We start from the raw sequence: 17,499 nt of genomic DNA, 5'->3' as shown, positions 1-17,499 counted from the left end.
TGGAAGATGGGGAGGGAGAAGGAAATGCTGGAAAGTGATATTGGCCTAATTATATTGCTATTATGTGCCTGTACGAATATGTAACAAGTCCCATGAATATGTACAACTATAATGCACCAATAAAAATTGTGGGAAAAAATTCCTGGCTTAACCAATTATTAGATGTATGATGTATGACTGGAAGCAAATCACTTCACCTCTTCTATCTCATATGCCTCATCTATAAAATGGGGATATTAATGGTACCTGCATGAAGGGGCTGTGAAAAGGATTAAAATGATCAATATATGCACAGCACTCAGAATAGTGCCTGGCATATAGAAGTGTCATGTGAGTGTTAGTTATTACTATTACTGTAATTATCCTTTACTACTTCCCTGTTCACACATTGCACTGTGGGCCCACCTATTAATTCCTGCTTCTTGGGCATTTTTCTGTACTTTCATGTTCTTCCCAGGATCTGTAACACAGCTCCACACCATGTCTGGGGTCAAAGGTATCCGATAACAAAACCTAAATGAAGTCTTTAATGACTAACTCCTCCAATATCCAAATTAATCTTTCCTGCCTCTGAGCATTAGTGAAAATTTGTGTGTGTGTGTGTGTGTGTGAGAGAGAGAGAGAGAGAGAGAGAGAGAGTCTTCTCTCATCTCTTGGACTATAATTTCCCTAGAAGGGTGGTAAAATCTAAACAGTGTGCTTTCAGGAGTGAGATCTATCTGGATTCCAAATCTGGTCACCATTTATTCTCCCCGAGCCTCATCTCCCATTTATCAGTTCAGGATAACATCAATTTTTAAAGTCGTTGGTAAGATTAGATGTCAAGTTGTACCCAAAATATTTAAAAGGGCACAAGCATCCTGGATAAGTAGTTTTTCTAAACGAGTTTACTAAAATGCCAAGAGAAACAAAGCACAGCAGTCAGGACACATGCAGGCTGGCTATTTACAAAACAGCAGTGACAAGAAGAAAAATCTCATTGGCACGTGCAGTCTGCACATGCTCTGGATTGTGCCTGAGGATGAGAGCAAATCTTCTTCGTATTGGCCTTACAGGGAGTGACGTTAGGGCCACCCAAAGGACCGACCAATGGGCTTTGGCGGGCAGGACCCAACGGCGACAGTTGAGGGCATGATAGCTTTGGGCTCTCACTTTCTCTTTTCCACCAAAGTTGGGGGCTGTTTCTTAACCCGCCAAAGATCCCCAATTAGACAACAACCGGACTCATTTGTGCCTTCTTTCTCCCCTCTACCTTTAAAAAAAATTTTTTTTTAGAGGAAACTGCCTTTTGCACAAGTTCAGATTTCTGAGTCGTGAGGCTGGGGAATCAGGAGCTAGCCCAGGTCCAGTATGACTCTGGGGTTTCATTTTCTCCCTTCTGGCACTTAGGTTACTCAATTTTAAAAGAGAGAAACACCTCTCCGTGTCGGGGCAGTAAAGTGCCTGGCAACCAGACCCATCTAGCGGGCGGTCGCAGGCTGTGGCTCGCGCTGTTGGCGGCCAGGCGTGCAGAGGAGTGGAGGCGACGCCCCCATCCTCTTGCCCGCGGAGCCCCTGGACCGACAGGCTCTGACCCCGTCCCCGAGGGGACGCAGGCGAGGCCCAGCGACCCGCGTGCCCACGGACGAGATGAGAAAGTCGGCCAAGCGGGGGTCTGCAGCCCGGTAGCCAGGACACAGGCTGCCGGGGGGGCCCGGCCTGGGTGAGGAAAGGCCCGCGTGCCTCTTCCGACCCACCAGGACTGCTCGGCCGACGAGGTCCCGCTCCATCCTCCACACCACGCCCCGAAGACCAGCACCCGGCCGCCCCCTCGCTGTTCCCCGCGCTGCGGCAGCTTACCATTCTATTCGCCCCAGGACCGACCCGGCCATCGCCCCCGCACGGACCCCCGCGGAAACGGAGGAGGAGCTGGACCGCTTCACTTCCGGAAGTAACCGAGGACCGACTGCGGAGGGTACCCCTGGCCCGCGACCATAGAGGAGAGGCCGCACTCATTTCCCAGCCCCCTCAACCCCGCGACCTCCCCGCTGCCTAGAGCGGCCACTCCCGGGTGAGGACGTGGACGCATGCGTACTCCTGCCAACCCCGCCCCTTCCTCTTCACTGACCGACCTCGGGCCAGGGCAGAGTTACAACCTCAGTGGGAGGGAGGGTGTGTGCCTGTGACTAACTTCTCCTTTAGGGCTGATGTTTCTGTGTAGTGAGGAAACAGCCTTGCTCAGAAATTAGAGTAGTATTAGAAGACCGCTATATACTGTTTCCAATAATTTTTGCCTTCACATTTTATGCAGAAAAACCACAGGACGTATTTGACTCATTATGTATGTATGTATGTATGTATTTTTTTGGTACTGGGGATCTAACGGAGGAGTGCTTTACCACTGAGCCCTTTTCATTTCTTAATTTTTAGATTCTCACTAAGTTGCTAAGGCTGGCCTGGAACTTTCCATCCTCCCGTTCTCAGCCTCCTGAGCTGCCTGAGCTATAGACATGCACCACCACGTCTGGCAATTTTGAGAATATTTGGAATTAAAATGGCCTGGGTTGGGGATGTGTCTCAGAACTCATGCCGATTATCTGTTTTAAAACACGTAGAGATTATTAAATTGCTGTTTTGAGATGACATCCCTCCCCCATATGAAATTGGTAAAGAGTTAAAGGATCAGTAATGTTATGTGCTAGTGCAAGGAAGGTGTGAACTGAGTTTCTGGAGGATAATCTGGGAATAGGAATGCAGTAAACGATTTATACAGTACTTCACTATTAACAGCCTTTATCACTAATTATCCTCAATACAGTTTCCCCGGGAAATTGAGGTTTAGGAATGGGTGAATGCTTTCTAGACCTAATAAAGATGCCATGATAACGTTTGAAAACAGGTATAAACAACTTCATAGTAGGTTTTATGAAACCTAGGAGAATTCATTCACTCAAACCATGTTTATTGGATGCAATGACTAGGCTTTGGGGGATCAACAGCAACCTCAAACCAAGAAACAGGGTAAGCTCACTTCTCTGTGGCTAGTATAACAAATAAAGGTTTTTGCTTTCTCTGAGACCTCTGTGTAAACCACACTACCCAGTCGCGGTTATTCTCTATTGCAGTACCCTCGTTTTCTTCATAGCGATTATCTTAGGTTTAATAAATGACAAGTTTTTTAAAAAATTTAATTTAGTATTTTGTTTTAGTTGTAGTTGGACACAATACCTTTATTTATTTTTTAATTTTTACGTGGTGCTGAGAATCGAACCCAGGCGAGCGCTCTACGGTTGAGCCACAACCTTAGCCCCACAAATGACAAGTTTGATTTCTGCTTTACCTTTTCCTTCGAACCCCAAGTTTAATGGGGACAAGGACCATACTTTCCTGTTCATCATCATATTCCCCTGCCCTTCAGGATGGCATATAATAGGAACCCAATAAATATATGCATATATATTATCATTATTATTATGATTATTTTGGTACCCGGGATTGAACTCAGGGACACTCCGACCACTGATCCACATCCCCAACCCTATTTTGTATTTTATTTAGAGATAGAGTCTCACTGAGTTGCTCAGCACCTTCCTTTACTACGGCTGGATTTGAACTTGCGATCCTCCTGCCTTAGCCTCCCGAGCCGCAGGGATTGCAGAGGTGCTCCACTGTGCCTGGCCGGTAAATATTGGTTGATCAACTAGAATCTAAGACCTGACTCTCGAAAAGCCCAGGCCTCCACGGAGGAGGCCACGCCCCCACTCTTTCCCCAGAGGACCTCCCCTGGCCACGCCCCCGACGTGACGCAACGCTGACGCAAGCGCAGCAGGCGCGCGCTGTTTCCGGAAGTCGCCGCCACGGTGTGTTGTGTTGCTGCTGCCGCTGCCTGGGCTACCGCCGCCGTCTCTGCGGAACTCTGCGAGTAGAACGGCTGAGCCGCGGCCCGGGAGGGGCCAGGGTTCCGGCCACTCTACAGAATGGAGATAATTAGGAGCAGTGCGTGTCCGCCGTGCACTACCCGCGTGCCCACGCTCACCCTCACCCAGCCTGCTAGGCCCTGACTGCGGCCAGCCTGTTTGGCTGGGCTCGGGGCTGAGTCAGTCAACCCCTCAGGCTCTGCCCCCGTTAAGCAGTTTGCTTCTTGGGGCCTTATCCCTGTGCGGAACATGCACTCCTGTGTCCCTTGCCTTGCTCTGCTCGGCCACCCCCTGGGGCCCTGTCTTTCTCTGCCTCCTGCACCCTTCGGGACTTTTCTCCCTCAGGCCCAACTACCCCTCGGGGAGTTGACCCCGCGTGGCCCATGCACCCCTGGGGCACTAGATGATCTCCTGTCCTAGCGCACCTCTGGGACTTGTCCCCATCCAGCTCGCAGCCTCGTACATACCAGGGCACTTCTTCCTTTTCCACTTAGGGGTCTGTGGGCAGGAAGCCAGGCCATCGGGTTCTGAGCCTTTTCTCGGTTTCTCCGCAGATTTTAAGAGTAATCTTCAGAAAGTGTACCAGGCCATAGAGGAGGCGGACTTCTTTGCCATCGATGGGGAGTTTTCAGGTATCCCTCCCTTGAAAACTTGGGGCTCAGGGTCCTTCAGCCGTTCCCATCAGGCTGGGGTTCCCTAATTTCTGATGCCTGCTTGCTAGCTGCGCCTGGCTCTTGGTAGCTTTGGGCGGGTTGCAGAAGTCTCAGTGTTGCACCTTGAACGTTTCAAAAGCATTGAACAGTTGTAGTGGTTTTGTGATGGTAGACTGTGAGGGTTGCAGACTGAACAGAGATTATGGTGTCGGTGCTACTTAAAACACTTTGGTGCATACATAGTAGAAAGCTTGAAGATTAGGGTCAGGCTTTTTGTGTGTGGTAAATGTACACAAAATAAAATTTACCATTTTAACTTTTTAAAGTGTTTTACTGTTAAGTGACATTGAGTACATTCTCATTTCTCTGCAGCCATCACCATTCACCTCTGGAATATTTTCATCTTCCCAAACTTACACTCTGTACACATTGAAATCTCCTTTTCTCATTTTCCCTGCCATTTGACAACCACTATTTACTTCTATAAATCTGACTAGTTTAGACACAGTCATACAATATTTGTCCTTTAGTGACTGTCCAGGGCCAGGCTTTTGCAGATAAAAGGATATTCCTTTATATATTCCTAGAAGTGTTCATTGCCTATATATAAAGGTGTGTTTGTGTAATACTTCACCAACACTGTAAAAATTTTTTTTGTAGTTGTAGATGGACAGAATGCCTTTATTTGTTTATTTTTATGTGATGCTAAGGCTTGAACCCAATGCCTCATGCAAACTAGGCAAGCGATTTGCCACTGAGCTATAGCCCCACCTCTTCACCAACACTTTTTATAGTTGCCGTGTTGTATTATTTTGGGGGTGGCAGATACTTATTTTTAAGTTGTTTATGTCCAAAGAGTTTTATCCTTTTGGTATAAATACCCATTTTTGCTGCTTAGTTTACATGTTTAAAAACCTATAGCTCTTTCTAAAGGAATCCATGAAGAGGTAACCATGATCCTTAGTGTGAATTTTTTAGTTGGAGTCAATATGCTCAAAGTTTCCACCAGAAATAACTTTATCTTGACCCTGAAAATGCCTTTGTTGTGTAGATGTTACTCCAAACTCTGTTGACCAGTACTGGTCCTCTGAAATCTTCTAGTCCTTAATGCTTAAGATTTGTTGTTCATGTCTGATATGTGTTAATCCTTTACAAAGTAGCAAAACTTATTCAAACATAGAGTGGTTTTTTTATGCTTACTGTACTTTGAAATCCATTTTAGAACTGCCTTTTCACAAATTGAAACTTATATCCCAATTTTTTTTTAAAAATAATATTGGGTATTGAACCCAGGGCCTTCTGCATGCTCGGCAAGTGCTCCAGCACTGAGCTGCATCCCTAGTCTGAAACATTTATGTTTCTTAAGTTTATTGTTACAGAATTTGGCTTGGTGGACAGTCAAATAAATGCTATCTTTCTTTCTATTGGTGCTAAGAATCAAACCCAGGCCTTGTGCATGCTAAATAAGAGGTCTTTTCACTGAGTTACACCAGTAGCCCCAAATTAAAGTTAGTTTTGAAAAAGTAAGGTATAGAGCACTTCCAATTAATCTTGGTTCATAAGAATATGAAAGTACAGGGCTGGGGCCTTTTGTGAGGCACTGGGTTCAATCCTTAGCACTGCATAAAAATAAATAAAATAAATGCATACTGTCCACAACTACAGGAAAAAAAATATGAAATTACAGAGGCATTGAATTGTTGACTTTTTATTTTGGGCACTGGGAATCTAATCCAGGGTGCTAGGGTGCTTTATCACTAAGCAGTATCCCCAATTTTCTTTTATTTATTTATTTTCTGTTTCATTTCATTTTTTAAAATTTATTTATGGTTGTCAATGAACATTTTATTTATCTATATGCGGTGCTGAGAATCGAACTTAACCTCACACATGCTAAGCAAGTACTCCAACAATGAGCTACAACCCCAGCCACTCTCTTTTATTTTTTATTTTGAGACGGGGACTTGCTAAGTTGCTGAGGGTGTCATTAACTAAGTAAGTTTGAGGCTGAACTCAAACTTGTGATCCTCCTCCCTTTGCCTTTCTAGTTGCTGGGATTACAGGTATGTACCCCTTCCCCCTGACTTCACTAATTTTTAAAAAAAGTTTTAGTTGTAGATGGATGCAATACCTTTATTTTTTTTATTTTTTATTTTTTTAAAGAGCAATACCTTTATTTTATTTATTTGTCTTTATGTGGTGCTGAGGATCAAACCCACCTCCTCACACATGCTAGGCGAGTGCTCTACCACTGAGCCACAACCCCAGCCCCTTCACTGATACTTTTATACTAGCATTTATTAAAATAAAAACTTATTTCTTAAAATCTAGGAATCAGCGATGGACCTTCAGTCACCGCATTAACAAATGGTTTTGATACTCCAGAAGAGAGGTATCAGAAGCTTAAAAAGGCAAGTAGATAGGCTGGAGAATCTATCTCTTTCCTGTGTGGATCCTCCATCTGTTGAATTATAGTCATTAAATCTGCATATCAAAGTTTTCTAAATGTAGCACTTTTTCTCAGCTCCAGTCACATATTGATATTTTAAGGATGTTTAAAGCAACAGCAAAAATAATTGTTTGCTGGAAAACATTTTGGGGAAGGATTAGTATTTGCCAATTTGATTTATAGGAATTATGATGTGGTTATTCTAATAATCTGAAAATAGGCCTAATGTTACTCTGGATGACGGATGATAAGTGCTTAATTGGGGAAAAATTAAGTGTATATAAACTTAAAATGCTTCTGATACATAGTTTGTATAATCTGTTCTAATTGGAAGTATTTTGCCAAAGTCTAATTGTTTGATTCAGAAAGCCAGGCTTTTGAGAGTATTATTGCTCACGTCAAATATGTAGCCGTAATGTGACAGATGTTTTATTTCCCTTTTCCAGCATTCCATGGACTTTTTGCTGTTTCAGTTTGGCCTTTGCACTTTTAAGTATGACTACACAGACTCAAAGTAGGTTGTTTTAACAAGTAGTGGGAATTCTTTTGTGTGGCATAAGGTCACCCCCTAAGCCTCGTTTTGTTTTTTTTTTCCCCCAGGTATGTGACGAAGTCATTTAACTTCTATGTTTTCCCAAAACCCTTCAGTAGATCCTCACCAGATGTAAAATTTGTTTGTCAGGTTAGTAGCTTAAGAGTTTTTCCTTTTATGATTTGCTTATATGGCATTGTGGAAAAGTGGAATCAGAATTCTATTTAAAATTTGATTCTGTTAACTTTGGTCTTTCACAGAATATTTCCCCTCGCTGACCCTCAGTTTTAGGTTTGTAAATTAACAGCACCATTATTTCCCCTCTGTGCTTCAGAATGAATTAAGGAATAAGATGCAAAGACAGGCAGATGAAAATCAGAATGTGAACTTTGTTATTAATAAAGCTGAATTTGAGATCATAGCTTTGTACTGTGACTCCATTTGGGATTTTTTACTGTTTTCTCCTTGAATTGAAAGTACATATGAGGTCTTACTTGCTTTTCCCTATCTCACTCTCTGTATCTTTTAATTTTTATTTATTTTTATTTTTTTAAAGAGAGAGAGAGAGAGAGAGAGAGAATTTTAATATTTATTTTTTAGTTTTCGGCGGACACAACATTTTTGTTTATATGTGGTGCTGAGGATCGAATCTGGGCCGCACGCATGCCAGGCGAGCGGGCTACCGCTTGAGCCACATCCCCAGCCCTCTCTCTCTGTATCTTTTTAGAAGTTAGAGCTTTATTTTCTGGAAGATCAATATGTGTATGGCCTATTTAAAACCAGAAGCCCAGAGGAGACTAAGCTACTTGTGCTCAGGCTCTCTTCCCAAGCTCACCAGTTAGGAAAAAGAAGGTAGAAAAAGACTACTGTTTCCTCTTGAGGAGGAGAGGACTTATTTTTATGAGTCAAGGTAAGGATGTAAGGAGGCTCCACCTTGGAGTAGTCCCTTGAGGATCAGGGTAGCTAACCTGGAAGACACTTTGTGAATAACAGTCGCCCCCTTCTGCCTTCTTGATTATCTGTTGTCATGGATAAGGGGAGTGTGTAGTTGAGAGAAATGCGATTCTTCTTTTTTATCTTGCCTCTTGAATTCTCTTCCCATAACAACATTAGTTCATTTGAGTCTTGCCATCTTCCCCTTCATTGGCATGGAGTGGTAAAGTAACTGTGAAGGTCTGGAGGGTAGGCTTCTGAGCATCTTCTTCCTGAAATAAACTAATGAAATCAAGAGTTGATTGCTGGGGGCAAAAGAGAAAGAGTTAAGGTAACTTAGATCTTGTAGCCAGTTTCCTAAAATTGTGAAGTAAACCATATTTCCTTTTTCCTGCAGTCAGTTAACAGCTGTTTATTAATCTGCTCGGTATAGAATATTTAATTAAACAGTGTAGATGTTTACTGAGAGAAAATAGGCTCCGTTTGGAAAGGTGTGTGGATATAGTTTTCTATCATTACCACAGTAGAAAATTACTTAAAATTCTGTGAGTCCCACGGCTTTGGCCAGGGGCCAATCAAATAAAAGCAGAGGGTGGTAGTGAGACACCTTAGGGATGGTGCTTTATACTAACAGAGCAACACAAGTACAGTTATTCTGGGAAATGTTTTGGACACAGAACAGTGGAGCTCCACCCTCTGCACAAGCCACGGGGCGGCAACATCTGGTGTGCTTAACAGTTCTTGTTTCTAGCTACTCCTTAAAAAGAAAGATAATATTCTTGAAGATAGTCCAGAGGTTGATGTTGAAAATGGACAAAGGAGTTAGAAGTGCTGGATTTCTCTAGTCTGCAAGAGCAAAGGAACAATCTCAGGAAAGTTTTAGACATTGTGATAGATGCCTCCAATTGTCCTCCAGTAGCTATGCCTGTCTTGAGTCTTGCATAAACTTGTGAATTCTATCGGTAAGATAAATGTGTTTTTGGATTTCCATTTGTCCCTGATTTAAAGTGGTTTTTCTTTTCTTTTTTCCCCCACATTTAAAAAATTGGTGCATTATAATTGTACATAGTGATTTTTATTTTGTGTAAAAATCTGTGATTACAGCAGAGTTGTATGTTACCGGGAGTTAGGCTCTGGAATTGGTGAGCAGATAAAGATTATGTCAGAATCACTCAAAGAGCTCTTCACACCCTTAAAGCATAGAGGATTTGAGGGTAAAACAACTTACTGTATTCTCTGAAAAATAAGTATCTGTACACATACAGTGACATGCTCATGAGTCTGGCAGAATGTGAAAGAAGGGGACCCCACAGCCGCACACACCCAGGGGAGTTCAAATGTGGAGTGGAGTGGCAGATGGAATGGCATGGCATTTATGTGGCTTCTGTCTCCTCCTCCATTTTCTTCTCTTCCTTTTTTTCTGGCCGAACATACGTAGTTGAATTTGTGCAAGATAATACGTGCATGGTTGTGAAAAATTGCAATAAAACCACTGTATATAGAGTATGTCCTTTTCTAAGTCCTTTTTTCAACATCTCTTCCTTTCCATTTTACTCCTTGTTTTCTAGCTTTTATGCACATATATACGTATACCCATGTCTATACACACACCCTCAATATAATAAAATACTAATATTGGCATTTTATATAACTTGCATTTCCCTTCAACAGAATATCTTTATGTTTTATGGTGTGGATATGTGTAATTTAATCATTTCCTTTATCAGAATTTAGAGGATATCTATTGTTTATAAATAATACCATATTCAGCATATGTGTGTAGTGTATTTTTTGTATATGTAGGAATTTTTCGATAGAATAGATTTCCTAAGAGTTGTGAAGTCATAGGACATTTGCATTTAAAATTTTGATAGATGCCTCAAATTGTCCACTAAATAGCTACACTCACCTCTTAAATCTTGAAAAAGGTACATTTAATATAAATCTAAGATAGGGGATGGTAAGTCACAAATAGTTTTTTTAGAAAAAGTTGTAAAATATACGTGACAAAATTTACCATATTCTCTTTTTTGTCATTGTTGTTTTTTCCAACTCATGTAAGGGATGTGATTGGTAAAGTACAATTTCATTGTAAAACATTAATGCATTCAGGGTAGTTCTCCTTAAGAGACATTTGTCCTCTCAGCAAAGGATGGGGTAGGGCATCCTGATTGCTTCTCTAACCATGCACCCCTCCCACTATGAGTGGCAGCTACTTGAAATTGAATTGGTGGAATTCAGTGTTTCACAAACCTGGCCACACACTATAATCACTTGGGAACTTTTTTGTTGTTGTTGTTACAAGGGGTGAACCCAGGAGTATTTAACTACTAAGTCACATCCCCAGCCCGTTTTTTGTTTGTTTTTTATTTTGAGACAGGGTCCTGCTGAGTTGCTTAGGGTCTTGCTATGTTGCTGAGGTTGGCACTGAACTTGTGATCTTCCTGCTTCAGCTTCCTGAGTCTCTGGGATTACAGGTGTGTGCTACTATGTCTGCCACACCTGGGAACTTTAAAACCCACAGGGCTGGGGTTGTAGTTCAGTGGTTGAGTGCTTGCCTCATATGTGTGAGGCACTGGGTTCGATTCTCAACACCACATTAAAAAATAAAAGATATTGCTTCTTTCTACCCCCCCGCAAACCCCACCCCAACAAACCAAACTCTTCTGTCCAGATACTACTATATCTACTGAATCAGGATCTCTGGAGTGAGAGGTGATGCTAGTGGCAGGGTGGAGAACTAATTGACCATTGATGAGAGGACTCCCACCCATGTGACACAGTGATTGGCTCAAAGATGGACCTAGTCTGAGGCCTGAGCTAGTCAACATATTGGTGAAATGGCAGGGAGGCCACATTGGAAACAAAAAAGAAGCAAAAACACAGAAGTGTGAAAGGCACCGTGTGTTGAAATAGTAAGATGTTTCAAGAGCCGGAGACAGAGGTATGTTACAGAAGGTGGCAGATGAGCAGACTGGAAGACAGGCGTAAGAGTTTATAATTAAGAATCTTAACTGGCACAGCATATGACTCATCTTTTAGGGGGAAATTAAAGCAAGAGTAATTTGAAACCTAAAACTGACTTGATAAGATTTGATTTTTTTGGAAGGTAATTTTGGTATGCTACTGTAGAGAATGGATCTAAATGAGGAGAGATGAGAGCCAGAAACTGATTAGGACTTGAATGCAGTGTGTTTAGGGGCCAAATTTTGTACCACTGGGCAGTTACAGGAAATTTCAGAAACTTAAGGGGCTACCATGACAATTAGACAAATGTGGTCTTGGATAAATTCTTCTTACTTTAGCTTGTTCATAGAAGCTGGTAAGATTGATTTCAGAGGTCTTAGACCATAGATAGCTGATTCTATGGCTCTGGGCCCAAGGTGAGGCAGGACCTCCTGGTGGAAGGGTATGGCAGAGGAGGAAAGCAGCTCAAAATGTGACAGCTAGAAAGTCCATTCTAACTATTTTCAAGTGTCTGTTTCATTGGTATTAAGTACATCTATATGATTTTGCAATTGTGTGTGGGTTTTTTTTTTTTTTTTTACTTTAGTTTTTGTTTTGCGACAGGGTCCTGTTAAATTGCTCAGGGTTTTGCTGAGTTGCCCAGGATGGCCTCAAACTTGAGATCCTCCTGCTTCAGGTTCTCTAGCTGCTGTGATTATAGGCATGTGCCTTTGCGCTTGGCTCCAAAATGTGTTGTTTTGATTGGAAAATAAATAGCTTAGAAAAAGAAATAGGCGAATTTTCAACTCTGGATTTAAGGAACTAAAGGAAAGCAGGACAGTTTGGAGTCTAGTACTGTCAGGATGGAAATGCCTTTCCATAGTCATCATTTGGTACCTCTTTCTTGAAGGCATTTTTAGGTGGACAGAATTATGAGAATACTCAGGCATGGCAAACAGAAAGGAGGTTAGTGGGCCAAGGCAAAGACTTCATGTCTTGGTTCATTCAGAGTAAAAAATAAGTGGGGGTGGGGAGAATGTCATTGTTGTACCCTCAGTGGATAGAAAATGATTGCATGTGAGCCCATGTGTTGTGTGTGTTCCTCTGTGATAAGATTGTCCCTTTAGATCCTGCCATGTTTTTAAAAGGATTCGTGTTGATGTATGAAAGATACATTTGGTATTTATTTTTATTTATTTATTTATTTATTTTTTTAATAAAGAGAGAGTGGGGGGGGGAGAGAGAGAGAGAGAGAAAGAGAGAGAGAGAATTTTTAATATTTATTTTTTAGTTTTCAGCGGACACAACATCTTTGTTGGTATGTGGTGCTGAGGATTGAACCCGGGCCGCACGCATGCCAGGCGAGCGCGCTACCGCTTGAGCCACATCCCCAGCCCTACATTTGGTATTTATGTTTTAACATAAGATTTTCTAAAAAGTAAATGAAAAATTGGAAGAAAAAAATGGATTACTAGGAAATAATTAGAACGTAGATTCTGTGACAAGAGAGACTGTTGTGTTTCCTAATGGCTGAGAAAAGAAGGAAGGACACACTTCATTTCGGTGGTCCATAGGAGCAAAACAGTTCAGGACTTGGAGAATTAAAGCTTTTCCCAGCAAATCTACCCTTGAATCATAAAGAAATGATTAATGTTGAAAACCTTGCCACTTCTCTAAAGTGAGTACTGTGATGAGCTCAGGGGGCTGTTTGGTACAATGCCCTTCAATCCATCTAGACAGAGGCTGTAATAGCCAAGTCTGGTTCAGTAAAGGTAATTCTACGAGGGACTAGATTAAAATGATTCAGGTTTGCAGCCTGCCAATGTTCTGACTTCACAGGAGAATAAAAATTGAGTCACTACAATGTTGTTTTCTTCTATTCAGTCAATTTGAGTAAGAAATTAATGATTTTGCTGCATTTGTGTACCATCTGTAGTATTATTAATTTTTTAATTTAAATTTACTCGCATATTTCCACTCGATCTTAGATTTTTTTTTTGAGAAAGCCGTTTCTTTTTTTAAAAATATTTATTTCTTTAGTTTTAGGTAGACACAGTATCTTTTTTTTTTTTTTTTTTTTAAAGAGAGAGAGAGAGAATTTTGCAATATCCATTCTTCAGCTCTCGGCGGACACAACATCCCTGCCTGCACGTGGTGCTGAGGATCGAACCCGGGCCGCACGCATGCCAGGCGAGCGTGCCACCGCCTGAGCCACATCCCCAGCCCGACACAGTATCTTTATTTCACATTTATGTGGTGCTGAGAATCGAACCCAGTGCCTCACATACGCTAGGTGAGCGCGCTACCACTTGAGCCACATCCCCAGCCCTCGATCTTAGATTTAAAATGTGTTTTCTTAGCTGGGTGTGGTGGTGAGCATCTATAATCCCAGTGGCTTGGGAGGCTGAGACAGGAGGATTGAGAGTTCAAAGCCAGCCTCAGCAAAAAAGTGAGGTGCTAAGCAACTCAGTGAGACCCTGTCTCTGAATCAAATAGAAAATAGGGCTGGGGATGTGGCTTGGTGGTTGAGTGCCCCGAGTTCAATACCTGGTACCAAAAAAAAAAAAAAAAAAGTGTTCGCTTGATAAGGCTTTTTGCCAGGAACTTGTCTGTTTTTGATCTTGAACTTTAAGACATCCAGTTAAGATTTGACGTTTTCAATATCTGATTTGGAGTGGGGATTGCTGTTTTGTAACCTGCACATATGAGCTTCCTTAGACTTCTATCTAGGGTAAGGTTGTATAAATGCATTTTATTTCTATTTATAGTCTTCTAGTCAGTGCAGCAGTCAAGAGGTCAGGAGCTTTCTGCCCACTGGGAGAATATCTGTTCATTCAGTGTATTTAAAAAAAAATCTATAAATAAAAGAGTGTTTATTTTATAAGTTATCAAGAAGAACCCAAATATTTGAAGTAAATGAATGGATCACTTGGCTGCTGTGGATGAGAAATCCACTGTCATTTGACCTTTAACATGCCACTTCCTTTCCTGCCTGTCTGCTGAGCTGTTGCTCTGCTCTCGTTGCATACGTACTCCTAACATCACCAAAATGTGTGTTTTTATGTTTCAGAGCTCCAGCATTGACTTTCTGGCAAGCCAAGGATTTGATTTTAATAAAGTTTTTCGGAATGGTAAGATTGTGACTTATCTTTAGAGTTTATAAAGCAAATCCAGGGAAAGTGAATCTGGATTTGCTTGGGAATTACCATTTTGTACTTTCTGTGTGCAACAAAAATTTCAAGAGTCCAGTTCACCATATATAATGTTAGAAATTTTTTCAACTTTCTTGTTATGATTTTATTTTTAAACCTAGTTAACCGTGATCTGAGCAGGAGAATAGATGCTACTTTGTGGAGTTCTAGTGAGACCTCTCAAGCTTTGATTTTATTGAGAGTCATTTATTCCACCACTGTGTGACTTAGTGGCCTAACTGACCACCTGTGGGGAATGTGTCCTTATTTTCTTGCTGTGTGACAAGTGGTATAGTACTTGAAAAAGCAGCTGTATTGCTGGCTATAGTGTTGCCCATCTGTAATTTCAGTGACTTGGGAGGCTGAGGCAGGAGGATGGCAAGTTTGAGGCCAGTCTTAGCCATTTAATGAGACCCTGTCTCAAAATAAAAATCAAAAAGGTAGAATTTGGTAGAATTTGACCCTGTTGATTGCTCTCTCTTGCCCCTAGCACTGTCCTCCGGGCCTTAGCACCCTTCGTTCTTCGGCTTGGTTCCTGCTCACTCTTGGCTCCTCACTCTTGGTATTATTTTTTTTTTTTTTTATTTTTTTTAAAGAGAGAGTGAGAGGGAGAGAGAGAAAGAGAGAGAGAGAATTTTTTTTCTTAATATTTATTTTTTAGTTCTCGGCGGACACAACATCTTTGTTGGTATGTGGTGCTGAGAATCGAACCCGGGCCGCACGCATTCGAGGCGAGCGCGCTGCCGCTTGAGCCACATCCCCAGCCCTCACTCTTGGTATTAGCTTTTTCTTGCTCACCGGCTTCTGAATAATACTTTCCCTAGTTGTTTGTAGGCTCCATGGCCTCATGGCTTTGCTTTTAAAACTGATGCATTTTACGTTCATAGGTGTGTGTGGCGGTGGGGATCAGATCCAGAGCCTGGCACATGCCTGGCTAGAGCTCTCCCACTGAGTCACACCCCAACTTTCTAGTCTTTTTAAAAATTTTTTCCAGTACTGGGAGTTGAACCCAGGGCTCTCTACCAATGAGTTACATCCCCAGCCCTTTTTATTTTATTTTGTTTCGAGACAGGGTCTTGCTAAATTGCCCAGGCTGGCCTTGAACTTGGGATCCTTTCACTTCAGCCTCCTGAGTCACTGGGATTAAGGCACGTGCTACAGTACCTGGTGGGTTCTCTCCACTCTTAAAATCCAGAACCACCTCTCAGTTTGGTTTTGTCTTGTCATACCTTTAGAATTTTTAATATTGGTGGTTATTTATTTTGTAGAATACCTTTAGAATTTTTAATATTGGTGGTTACTTATTTTGTAGAATGTCCATCTATTTGGACTTGTCTGAGTTTTCTTATATCTATCCAAATGCATTAATTCATTTTTGGTAGGAGTACATCGTATGTGTTCTCAGTGCCCTGTTATCAGGTGGCTCCTGATGACAATTGGTCTCACTCTTGGTGAGGTTAGCTTGGATCACCTTTCTTGCCAGTTAGTTTTACCATCCATCAGTGATTCTTGCTTCAAACAATTATTATTTTTGGTAAATGGTATTTTTCTAATTCCATCATTCTTTTTTTTAAGAGAATTTTTTTAATATTTATTTTATATATATATATATATATATTTTTTTTTTTTTAATATTTATTTTTTTTTAGTTTTCGGTGGACACAACATCTTTGTTTGTATGTGGTGCTGAGGATCGAACCCGGGCCGCACGCGTGTCAGGCGAGCGTGCTACGGCTTGAACCACATCCCCAGCCCTCCATCATTCTTTCTACAAAGTTTGTTAGCATCCCATATCTTTTTTACTTCCTCCCCATACTGGGAGTTTAACCCAGGCCCTAGCACATGCTAGGCAAGTGCTCTATCAGTGAGCTGCACCCCCAGCCCTTTTTATTTTTATTTTGAGACAGGGTCTTTCTGGCCTTGCACTTGTGATCCTCCTGCCTTATCTCTAGGTAGCTGGGATTATAGGTGTGGGCTACTGTACCTAGCAGTACTACTTATATCCTGTTGTTAACTAAATTTATGTCACAACACCTTTTTCTTGAGCTATAGGCTTTTATATCTGCAACTCTTAATTATATACCCTCAGATGATTTTTTAAAAATTTTATTTATTTATTGGTATGTGATGCTGAGAATCGAACCCAGTGCCTCACACATGCTAGGCAAGTGCTCTACTACTGAGCCACAATCCCAGCCCACCTCAGATGATTTTTTTATGCCCAGAAGATAGCTTTTGATTTCTACTTCTTGGGCTCCAAAACTCTACTTTCCCCTGCTTCTTTCCAATTGCTTCACCAGATAGCTAGGTGTCAGTCTCAGTTTTGCCTTTCACTTTACCCTTCACCTGTGGTTCTTTTTTTTACCATCTCAAAAAAGCACTGTCTCCATCTACAATGCTGTCTCCATGGTCTAAGCCAGGTCACAGATGACCTTTAAATAACATCTTAGTGGAACATAGTGTGCTCTCAGATGTGCATGTTGTGTTGGCTGCTTCTGTGCTGCAATGGCAGGATTGAGTATGCGACAGAGATGCCCTCCTAAGGCTTACAAGCCTGAAATATGTAATGTGTGTCCCTTTAAGATGAAGTTTGCTGATCTCAGCTCTGAGCTGTCATTTCTTGCCTGGACAGTTGCTCCTAACCACTTTCCCTGATTCCACACTCATAGTAATTCACATGATCTTTTAAACATGAAGCAGACAATGTCTTTATTTTGCTTACATTTTCTGTTGATGTCTCTTTCTTCTTAGAATAAAAATTTCTTACCAAGCTCTATAAGGACCTATATAATCTTGCTCTATCCCATCTCCATCCCCTTTTGCTCACCGTGTCCTGGCCATACTCACTTTCTTTGAGTTTCTAGAAAAATTCAAACCATTTTCATCCTCTGGACATTTA

At 41.6% G+C, this 17,499-nt stretch overlaps 2 protein-coding genes across 5 annotated transcripts in view; one reads left to right on the top strand and one right to left on the bottom strand.

Annotated features, from left to right (window-relative positions):
- Positions 1-3,090, bottom strand: part of BFAR (bifunctional apoptosis regulator) — a 35,468-nt gene extending 32,378 nt beyond the window's left edge. The window contains exon 1 of the mRNA XM_081297951.1: positions 1,840-3,090. The gene's annotated coding sequence lies outside the window, so the exon portion shown is untranslated. The remainder of the gene's footprint in view (positions 1-1,839) is intronic.
- The window catches only part of PARN (poly(A)-specific ribonuclease), a 151,103-nt gene continuing 135,514 nt past the window's right edge, over positions 1,911-17,499 (top strand). For 3 of the 4 annotated variants that reach the window (XM_081297946.1, XM_081297949.1, XM_081297948.1), the window contains exons 1-7: positions 1,911-2,050; positions 3,538-3,975; positions 4,451-4,528; positions 6,881-6,960; positions 7,445-7,512; positions 7,599-7,680; positions 14,480-14,540. In XM_081297946.1, the coding sequence (XP_081154072.1) occupies positions 3,957-3,975; positions 4,451-4,528; positions 6,881-6,960; positions 7,445-7,512; positions 7,599-7,680; positions 14,480-14,540 (388 nt within the window). In that variant the 5' untranslated portion in view covers positions 1,911-2,050; positions 3,538-3,956. The remainder of the gene's footprint in view (positions 2,051-3,537; positions 3,976-4,450; positions 4,529-6,880; positions 6,961-7,444; positions 7,513-7,598; positions 7,681-14,479; positions 14,541-17,499) is intronic. The other variant, XM_081297947.1, reaches the window with a different exon arrangement.

Source organism: Spermophilus citellus (genome assembly GCF_964194105.1).
Source record: "Spermophilus citellus genome assembly, chromosome: 6".
NCBI lineage: Eukaryota > Metazoa > Chordata > Mammalia > Rodentia > Sciuridae > Spermophilus > Spermophilus citellus.
The sequence above is the reverse complement of the archived record's forward strand: the minus strand, read 5'-3'. Positions and strand labels throughout refer to the sequence as shown.